General features: G+C 38.7%; 1 protein-coding gene across 1 annotated transcript; it reads left to right on the top strand.

Moving 5' to 3' along the window:
• The first annotated feature begins 6,260 nt into the window (after positions 1-6,260).
• LOC111473364 (basic form of pathogenesis-related protein 1-like) lies at positions 6,261-6,764 on the top strand. The gene has a single exon (XM_023118909.1). It carries the CDS (start codon positions 6,261-6,263, stop codon positions 6,762-6,764), a length of 504 nt encoding a protein of 167 aa, XP_022974677.1.
• The last annotated feature ends 4,748 nt before the right edge of the window (positions 6,765-11,512 follow it).

Raw genomic sequence — 11,512 nt, 5'->3', positions numbered from 1 at the left:
TGATTTGCTTTCCTTGTTGGTGACAACAGAAAACTGAAGTGAGATTGAGAGGAGAAGTGATTTGAATGATGGGGAGGGAGGTCCTTTTATAGGGGGGATTCCCGGAGTTGGTTGAGATTTTTGTGGATGAAATTGAATTCACCTCCTCCTTCTCTTCCGTAGTAACTAATTCAAACTTCTATTATTAGTTTCAACACCCTCCCTTAAACTGAATTCTGCGGAAATCAATTTAGGACTTCACTTCATCTTCTTGATATACATCTTGGATTCTGCATATCCCCATCTTTCTTCTGAGCTTCTCGAACAATGGTTGTTTCATGGGCTTTGTGAATAGGTCTGCGATTTGTTCATCACTTCGGCAAAAGTTGAGTTCAATAATGCCTTCTTTACACAGATCACGCAAGAAATGAAATTGAACATCGATGTGCTTGCTCCTTCCATGCAACACAGGATTTTTAGACAACTTAATAGTTGGCATATTATCACAATATATAACCGTCGTACTTGGTTGCTTCTGATTAAGAATTTCAAGCATTTTTCTTAACCAAATTGCTTGGCACGAGCATGCTGCTGCTACCACAAATTCTGCTTCTGTCGTTGAGAGTGTTACAATAGGTTGCTTCTTTGAAGACCAGCAAATAGCTCCTGAACTCATCATGAAAATACTTCCTGAAGTACTTTTACGATCGTCGATATCACCAGCATAGTCGCTATCTGTATAGCCAACCATCTTCGGATCATCTCCTTTCTTGTAGAATACCCCCAAATCAGAGGTTCCTTTCACATAACGAAGTATCCTTCTTGCTGCATTGAGATGTTTTTCCGTTGGATGCTCCATGTAACGACTTATCATACTAACCGCATACATGATGTCTGATCTTGTAGAAGTTAGGTACATCAAACTTCCCACAATTTGTTTGAAGTACCTATTATCAACCTCTCGCCCATCAATGTCCTTGTGCAACTTTAAACCCAATTCTGATGGAGTTCCAAATGTGCGCTCATCCAATTTAAATCTTTCAAGTAATTCTTGAGCATACTTCTTCTGACAGATAAAGTTACCTGCAAGAGTTTGAGTAACTTCTACTCCAAGAAAATATCTCATCAAGCCAAGATCTGTCATTTCAAATTCCTTCATCATGCTCTTCTTAAAAAATTCAAACATTTCTTCATTATTGCCAGTAAATATTAAATCATCAACGTATAAGCAAATAATGATAATGTTACCTCCCTTTTTCAGTTTTCACATACAACGTATGTTCATACGGGCATTTAGTGAATCCCATCTTTTCAAAATGAGAATCAATGCGACTGTACCATGCCCTCGGAGCTTGCTTCAAACCGTACAAAGCTTTCTTCAACTTGTATACTTGTTCCTCTTTGCCTTTTTGAACAAAACCTTCTGGTTGCTCCACATATACTTCCTCTTGAAGCTCTCCATGTAAGAAGGCTGATTTCACATCAAGTTGATAAATAGGCCAAGATTTCTGTGCTGCAATAGAAATTATGAGCCTGATAGTGTCTTGACGTGCCACTGGTGCAAATACCTCTTTATAATCAATTCCATACTTTTGCTTGTATCCTTTTGCAACAAGTCGCGCCTTGTACTTATCCACCTCACCGTTTTCATTCAACTTTGTTTTGAAAACCCATTTTACTCCGATTGTTTTCTGCCCTCTAGGAAGATCAGTAATCTCCCAAGTCTTGTTCTTCTCTATGGATTTGATTTCACTGTCCATAGTTTCCTTCCATTTCATCTCTTTTACTGCTTCTTCATAGACAATTGGATCACTATCCATAAAGAATGCAAAATAACCACTATCACTTGATTCATAATCCATCTCATAATCAATCATCCAGTTTGGTCTTTTTCTTGTTCTTGGATGTCTTTGGTTATGATCATGATCTTCTTCTACTGGTTCTTCTTGTTGAGCTTGTGATGAGCTCTCTCCATGCTCATAGTGAGGCTGAATAGGAGCTTCAGTTTGTTCTTCTTCAAGATCTACAGGAATCTGCTGATTCACAGTGATCTTTTCTTCCCATGTCCAAGTCTTATTTTCGTCAAAGACTACATCACGACTCACCACCACCTTCTTTGTCAAAGGATCGTAGAGCTTGTATGCCTTAGAGGTCTCACTTACTCCAAGGAACACACACTTCGAACTCTTGTCCTCAAGTTTCTTTCTTTTCTCATCAGGAACGTGTGCATATGCTATACACCCAAAGATTCTAAAGTGGTCTACTGCAGGTTTTCTTCCGCTCCATGCTTCTTGTGGAGTCATGTCTCTAACAGAAAAGGTAGGGCTCCGATTGAGAATGTGAACGGACCACACAACAGCTTCTGGCCAGAATTCCTTCGGGACTTCTCCTTTATTTAGTAAACTTCGAACCATGTTCAGAATGGTCCTGTTTTTCCTTTCGGCCACACCATTTTGTTGTGGTGTATATGCTGTTGTTAATTGCCTCCGTATGCCCTTCTCTTCACAAAATTGAATAAACTCTTTCGAGCAGAAATCTCCACCTCTGTCAGTTCTTAAAACCTTGACTCTTCTTCCAGTTTCGGTTTTCATAGTAGCACAAAATTTTTTGAAGCAGTCAAAGGCTTCTGATTTGGCGTGCAAGAAATAAGTCCATGTTTTTCGACTAAAATCATCGATGAGGGTCATGAAATATTTCTTGTTGCCATTTGATGTAGGAGAGATGGGACCACATATGTCTGAATGAATCAACTCCAAAATTGCTTGAGCTCTTCTTGATTTTCCAGATGGAAAAGAGTTTCTTTCATGTTTTGCTACTACACAGCTCTCACAAATTTCCGTTGGTGGAGTAATATCTGGCAACCCAATTACCATCTTCTTTGAGGACAACGTCTTTAATCCTTTGAAGTGTAGATGACCATACCTAAAATGCCAAAGCCAAGTGGTATCTTCTTTCTTCACCATCAAACTTTTGGCAACGATATTTAACGTCAACGGATATAGACGGTTGGTGGTCATCTTCATCTTAGCAATTGATCCTCTTTTGGAGTCATAAATTTCACATTCATCATTTTTGAATGTGATCACATACCCCTTTTCTTGTAACTGACCGATACTAAGTAAGTTGGCCTTCAAATCAGGAATGTAGAATACATTAGAAATAGACTCTACAAAGCCATTTCTAGTCTTGATATCTATGGTTCCTTTCCCCATCACTTGGAGAGATGAATTGTTGCCAAGAGAGACCGTAGTATGAAAATTTTCATCTAAAGTTGAGAAGAATTTCTTACAACCTGTCATATGATTGCTGCATCCAAAGTCTACGACCCATACACCTTGATCTGCAACCTTCATAGCATGGAATGACATTAATAATGTTTCTTCTTCTCTTCTCTCCATAAAATTGGATTGATTTCTTTTCTTCTTTTGGAGCCTGGTATAGCATTTATTTTTGTAATGTCCAAGGCGTCCACATCTGTAACATTCCACCTTAGACTTGTCGAAGTGTCTCTTGCCTTTGTTGTCATAATCTTTTCTGACTAGGTCTGCTGACCTGCCAACATCTCCACTTCTTTCTCGATTGCCTCTCTCACGACCTCTGCCTCTTCTTTGCCCTCTACCTCTAGAGCTTGAAGTTTCACTTGGTGTGGATATCTTTAAGGCTGTCATCTCCTCTATTGCACTTGTACGATTGAGCCTCTGTTCATGTACTAACAGGGAGCTTTGGAGTTCATCTATTTGCATTTTCTCGACATTGTTTGCTTCTTCGATAGAACATACAATGTAATCGAACTTTGGTGTTAGTGATTGCAAAATCTTTTCTACGACCGCAACATCTGTGATTGAACCACCATACATCCTCATTTTACTTGCAAGACTTATAACCTTGCCAATATAATCATTCACTGTTTCTCCCTTTTGCATTTGGAGAATTTCAAAGTCTCTCCTAACTGCCTGTAGTTGAGCACGTTTTACTCTCGTTGAGCCTTGATACTTCCTCCTCATAGAGTCCCAAATTTCTTTGGATGTCTTCTTCTGAAGCATTGTTTCCAAGATAGTCCTATCAATGGACTGAAATAAATAGTTCTTGACCTTCAGGTCCTTCAACTTCGATGCTGCCAACAGTTGCTGTCGATCAGCTGAGAGTACCTCGCCTTCATTTGGCTCTTCATAACCTGTTTCCACCATATCAAAGAACTCCTTTGATCTGAGAAAATTTTCCATCAACATTGCCCAATGATCATAGTGACCGTCGAACCTCGGGATGGCGGGCTGAACGTAGTTCTCAACTTGTTTTTCTGCTGCCATTTTTGCTGCTGCAAGATCGCTCTGATACCAATTGTTGGTGACAACAGAAAACTGAATTGAGATTGAGAGGAGGAGTGATTTGAGTGATGGGGAGGGAGGTTCTTTTATAGGGGGATTCCCGGAATTGGTTGAGATTTTTGTGGAGATTTGTGGATGAATTTGTGGATGAATTTGAATTCACCTCCTCCTTCTCTTCCGTAACTAATTCAAATTCTATTATTAGCTATTATTAGTTTCAATATAGAGTGCCCTGCAAGGCTAATTCTCAGTTTGTTGTTTGCAATTATGATCCTCCTAGTAACTAGATTGGGGAAAAGCCTTATGGTTCTTCTTTGTATATTGGGGAATCTCCACAATAATATGATATTGTATACTTTTCTCCCCTAAATGAAGAATGAATGCAATCATGAATTTCTACAATTTTATGATATTGTCTACTTTTCTACCCAAAATTGCAAAAATAAATGGAGAAAATTAACGAGTTTTAGAAATCATATCTTCACAATGGTACGATATTGTCCTCTTTTCTATCCAAAATTGCATAAATAAATGGAGAATTACCGAGATTTAGAAATCACTCGTCTCCACAATGGTATGATCTTTGTTGGATGAATGTCCCACCTCAGCTAATTTAGGGAATGATCGTGGGTTCATAATCAGAAAATACTATCTCCATCGGGGTGAGGCCTTTTGGGAAGCGCAAAGCAAAGCGATGAGAGCTTATGTTCAAAGTGGACAATATCATACCATTGTGGAGAGTCGTGTTCGTCTAACATGGTATCAGAGCCACGCCCTAAACTTAACCATGTCAATAGAATTCTCAAATGTCGAACAAAGAACTCCAAAAGAAAAAAGAAAAAGAAAAGAAGTCGAGGGGAAGTGTTGGATGAAAGTCCAACTCGGCGAATTTAGGGAACGATCATGGGTCCATTGAGGTGAACTCAAAGTGGACAATATCTTCCTAATGGTATGATATTAAGTGCTTTCTTACCAATACTGCAAAAATAAATGGAGAATTACCAAGTTTTAGGAACCATCCATCTCTACACTGATATGATACTGTCTAGTTTGAGATTAAGTACTTTCTGCTTGTTGTCCTGTGAGATTATTCCTTGCTTATAGATTCATGATCATTCTCTTAACAATTTTCCTCACGGAGAATAGCTCCCAGAATAGCTGTCAAATGTTGTTTGAAGTCAACGGTAATAAATGCCCGCGGCGGAGATGCGAAAAACCAGTCACGATGTTTCGGCATCGAAATCGGGAGACCCACGACGGCAATTAGCTCTGCTGCACATAAGTCAATAGTAATTAAAATATACTATTGCTCGAGAGGTAGAAGGTTTTATTTCATCCATGACTATATGTTTTAAGTTAAGGTTACTTTTAGAAAAAGGAAAAAGAAATACAAAAATTCACAACTCAATTAGTAGTAAATATTTTTAATCTAAAATTCTTTTTATATAATAAACCCAATCTAAATAGGTTATAAAAATTTTAGGTTAAATTAGTTCATTTCGTTTACTCAAAATTTTAATAAAATATTAACATTATTTATTTATTTTTGAACATTTAATTAACCAATTCAATTTTAATACATATTTTAAAAAATTAGAGGAGAATAAATAAATAAAATTATGAAACTAAATAAAACAATAAATATATACCTACAAGTAAAAATGTATCTTTTAAGATTAACCATAATCGGGTGGATTAAGTTTCATTAATCCTAAAAAAAAAATCATAAACTAGCTAAATCTAGAAAATTTTCATTTATTTGAAGCTAATCCAAACAAAAATCTAGCTCGTAATTAAACATGGAAGCGAGAATGAATTTATTCTCTTTGAATTCCCAAGCATGACATAATTAGTTCATAATTCATGGTTTTACCCATCACATTCCATATTAAGTTTTCCATCTCTATATAAATCATTCCCTCATTCTCAATCTTCATCTCATCTCTCATCGGAATTATGTGGACTCAAACCCTTCGGATCATGGCCGCTTTCATGGTCACTTTCATTTTCCTCCTCGCCCTAACCAAAGCTCAAAACGCCCCCGGTGACTACCTCGCGCTTCACAACCGAGCTCGAGCCGAGGTCGGCGTCGGGCCCATGCAATGGAGCAACACCGTGGCCGCGTACGCTCAAGCCTATGCGGAAAAAAGAAAGGGTGACTGCGCCATGATTCACTCAACCGGGCCGTACGGGGAAAACATAGCCGCAGGCTACTACCCTGAGTTCACCGGGGCGGATGCAGTGAAGCTGTGGGCGAACGAGAAGCCGCTGTATGATCATGCATCGAATAAATGCGTGGGTGGTGAATGTGGGCACTACACTCAGATGGTGTGGCGGAGCTCGGTGCGGCTTGGATGTGCTAGAGTGCCTTGCAAGGCTAATTCTCAGTTTGTTGTTTGCAATTATGATCCTCCAGGCAACTATATTGGGGAAAAGCCTTATGATTCTTGGGTGGTATGAAGAGATTTGGTTTTAAAATTTTTATGAATATTAATAAAGTTTGTGAGAGAATCATGAATTTATTTATTGAAATAAAACTACGATATTGTCTACAATAGTATTATATTGTCTAGAGCATAAACTCTTGTTGCTGTGTTTTGACTTCCTTACTTATAAACTCATGATCATAGAGTCTCCCCTCTCATTAAGTACACCACATAGAGCCACATTTGAAGCCTATAGATTACCTATGATCATAGAGACTCCCCTCGAACAAAATACACCATAGAGCCTCCCTCGAACAAAATACACCATTGTGCCTCCCCTTAAGTCGATGGATTTCTAAAAGAAACTCCCTTTAATCGAGACTCGACTTCTTTCTTCGGAGACCTTGAACAAAATACGAAATTTGTTCGACACTTTTAACTACGATTTTTAGGCTTACAACTTTTTCGTTCGACATACCTAAGTTAAGTTCATAGTTTGATACCATGTAACTAATCACGAATCTCTATAATGTTATATGATATTTGTCAACTTTGAACATAATATCATGGGTTTGCTTCGAGCTCCCACAAGAAGTCATGTTAATGAAAATGTATTCTTTAGTTATAAATCTATGATCATTTCCGAACAGTCTTCAACACTGAGAGCATCAGCCACCAGCCAATTGTTGTTCCAAGTCACCCGGAAGAAATGCCCTCGGCGGAGATGCGGAAAACCAGTTTAAGGTGTTTTCAGCCTCCAAATCGAGAGAACCACGACGACGGCGATTAACTCCGCTGCAGTATGATACCCACACAGGAGACGAAGACTCTCTGCCACAACCTACCTTCGTTTACCAGCTCTGAATATGGAGACCAACGGGGCCGGAGTGACTAAAGGACACCCGAGGCTCAAAAGGCGACCATTTTTTTTCTTACTCTACTTATTGGCACTCCATTCGTCTTTTTCTCGGCTTCGTGGGAAAAAAAACAATAATAATAAATAATCAAAATGGTAAAATCAAAGAAATGCCTGTTTTTGTTTAATTACTGAAATTCCCTTTTATCGAAATACTGAAATACTGAAATTTGATAGGTACTGTGATCATTGGGTAATGCTCATGGAAAACTTCTGTAGTATTGGGTTTGGTGGAGAATGTGATTCCTGCACCAATATGACACATTGTTTTAACAATACCAAGAAGAAGCACATTGATGATCATAAATTGAAAGATTTCAAAGCAAAGAATTATCTATTTCAAGCATTAGAACGTTCGATCTCGGAGACAACCCTCAACAAGGATACAGAAACTCAATTCATCATACCTGATGATGGCGTTGAGGATCCATTGACCTATAAACAGGCAATGAATGATGAAGATAGAGATCTGTGGATCAAAGCCATGAATCTTGAAATGGAGTCAATGTACTTCAATTCAGTCTGGGAACTTGTAGATCAACCAGATGGGGTAAAACCTATTGGTTGCAAATGGATCTATAAGAGGAAACGAGACCAAACCGGTAAGGTACAAACCTTTAAAGCTCGTCTTGTAGAAAAGGGTTATACCCAAAGAGAGGGGGTGGACTATGAAGAAACCTTCTCTCCTGTTGCTATGCTTAATTCGATTAGAATACTCTTGTCTATTGCCACATTTTATGATTATGAAATTTGGCAAATGGATGTCAAGATAGCCTTTCTAAAGGGCAATCTTGAAGAGAGTATCTATATTGCTCAACCAGATGGGTTCATTAAACAAGATCGCAAGCATAGGGTTTGCAAGCTTAAAAGATCCATTTATGGGTTGAAGCAAGCATCTCGATCCTGGAATATAAAGTTTGATACCGCGATCAAATCTTATGGCTCGAAACAGAATGTTGACGAACCTTGTGTTTATAAAGGATAGTCAACTCTATAGTAGCTTTCTTAGTGTTATACGTTGACGATATTCTACTCATTGGGAATGATGTGGGATTTCTGACTGACATTAAGCATTGGCTAGCGACACAATTCCAAATGAAAGATTTGGGAGAGGCTCAGTTTGTTCTTGGAATCCAAATTGTTCATAATCGCAAGAACAAAACACTAGCATTGTCTTAGGCATCGTATACGACAAAATGTTGATTCGATATAAAATGTAGGACTCCAAGAAAGGATTTTTACCTTTCCGGCATGGAGTTTATTTGTCGAAGGAACAAAGTCATAAGACACCTCAAGAAATTAAGGATATGAGACACATTCCCTATGCATCAGCAGTCGGTAGTCTGATGTATGCCATACTATGTACCCGACCTGACATATGCTATGCTGTGGGAATTGTCAGTAGATATCAGTCCAATCCGGGACGCGTTCATTGGAATGTCGTTAAGAATATCCTCGGGAATTGTCAGTAGATATCAGTCCAATCCGGGACGCGTTCATTGGAATGTCGTTAAGAATATCCTCAAGTTTCTTAGGAGAACGAGAGACTATATGCTAATGTACAGTGCTAAGGATCTGATCCTTCCAAGGTACACTGACTCAGATTTTCAGACCGATGTAGATTCGAGGAAATCGACATGAGGATTTGTCTCACTCTGAACGGAGGAGCAATAATATGGAGAAGCATAAAGTAAGGTTGCATCGCTAATTCTACCATGGAGGCTGAGTATGTTGCTGCTTGTGAAGCAGCGAAAGAATCTGTATGGCTTATAAAGTTCTTAACTGATTTGGAAGTCGTTCCAAACATGCATCTTCCCATCACTCTTTATTGTGATAACAGTGGAGCAGTTGCAAATTTGAAAGAACCAAGAAGCCATAACCGAAGAAAACATATTGAGCGCAAATATCATCTCATAAGGGAGATTGTGCAACGAGGAGATGTGATCATCACACAGATAGCTTTGGAGCACAACATTGCTGATCCATTTACAAAGCCTCTCATGGCTAAAGTGTTTGAAGGGCACCTAGTGAGTCTAGGACTACGAGTTATGTAATCTAGGGCAAGTGGGAGAAAAGGCAAGAGTATGCGATGATTATATAATTGTTATATAAAGCATGTTAGATGCCTTTTATAGGTTATTTTCAACGTCATAAAACGAGATAGACGTTAAAATCTATAATGAAAATAAGTGCATGCTCGCTTAAGGTTAAGAACCAAGCACAACCAATTTTAATAGTTAAAATAGGTCGATGTCTTGTAAAATTTTGCTTACAAGAAAGCTCACCTGGCACGATCTTGACTAAGGCTGGAGGTACTTAAGTTGACGGTTTACGGAACACCTACTACTTAGTGGGAGATCGGACCAATACTTGAGCTTAGTTAGCCCAGTTTTATGAGCATGCTTGAGTGATGTAAGTTCTGGAAAAATTACCTAGACTTAGGTTATATTTAATTAGCCGAAATATACCTAAGTAATGAGTATACCCAACCGTTTAAAATACTTAGTGGGAGGAAAAAAGTATATGAGATACATCGTTTTCCTTTTCACGCTCTCTGAAAAATTCACACCGTGAGATTCATGCTCGGCCTCGTGTCGCCCTGGGAGCGTCCTCCATTCGGAAGGTATTTGCATGAGCCAATAACAAGGTGAATAGAGAAAGTACTTATAGTAAGTGGAAGAAGGAAGTATATCAACACGTCCTATGGTCTCCACCACTAGGTTGCGCCGTGAGATTCTCATGTTCCGCCTGCATGTTGCCCTAGAGAAACTACCCATTCGGAGGGTCGTAACATGGGAGTCGAAACAACGCAAACTCCAGAAATGGATACTATTTCTTAGGGCCATTCCCAACTTTGGCTTTTTCATTCAATAGCATTGTTGGGACCGATCTATGAGGCCTGACATTGGTGGGTCACACTTGCGAAGAATTACTAAGAGTCAGTGTTTAAGTCAAGAATGTCTTCGTTTGGTGAATGAGTGATTGACTGCCCCTCGGTAGCAGTTGCTCTAACTCACTAAAGTATCGTTGCAAATTAATAATTTTTTTTGGTACATTATTACATTTGCTAAAACTGATTGGATTAAACAGCATTAAGTCAAATCACTGATAGAATTTTCTTTATATCTCAGCATGACAAACTCAATAGTACAATTACTCGCTTTTGAGAAATCAAACCTGAACACAATACTGGTAATTGATGATTTAAGGTTTGTTTTAACTGAGGAATGTCCTCCAAAACCCAGCTCAAATGCAAACCGAACAGTTCGGGATGCGTATGACAGATGGATAAAGGCAAATGACAAAGCCCGAGTGTACATTCTAGCCAGTATATCTGATGTTTTGGCTAAGAAACACGATGTTATGGGTACTGCTAAAGAGATTATGGAATCTCTAAAAGGGATGTTTGGACAACCGTCCTTCTCCACTCGACATGAAGCCATAAAATACATTTACAACTGTCGTATGAAAGAATGGACCTCAGTTAGAGAACATGTACTGGACATGATGGTCCATTTCAATGTGGCAGAAGAAAATGAAGCTGTCATTGATGAGAAGAGTCAAGTCATTTTTATCATGGAGTCTCTTTCGAAGAGCTTTCCGCACAAATGTGGTGATGAACAAAATAGAATATAACTTGACTGCTCTTCTCAATGAGGTACAGACTTATCAGTCCCTCTTAACGAACAAGGGACGTACAGGAGAAACAAATGTTGCTATGTTCAAGAAATTACAATGAGTATCATCCTCCAAAAATAAGTTTGAACCTTCAACTTCTAAAAGTGTTTTGATGAAGAAGAAGGGTAAAGGGAAAAATAAGATTCCTACTAACCGCAAATACAAGGCTCAAAAGGCAGATAAAGGAA

Source organism: Cucurbita maxima, unplaced genomic scaffold (assembly GCF_002738345.1).
Source record: "Cucurbita maxima cultivar Rimu unplaced genomic scaffold, Cmax_1.0 Cma_Scf00117, whole genome shotgun sequence".
Lineage (NCBI taxonomy): Eukaryota > Viridiplantae > Streptophyta > Magnoliopsida > Cucurbitales > Cucurbitaceae > Cucurbita > Cucurbita maxima.
Note: the sequence above shows the minus strand (reverse complement) of the source record. Positions and strands in the feature narration are given on the sequence as shown.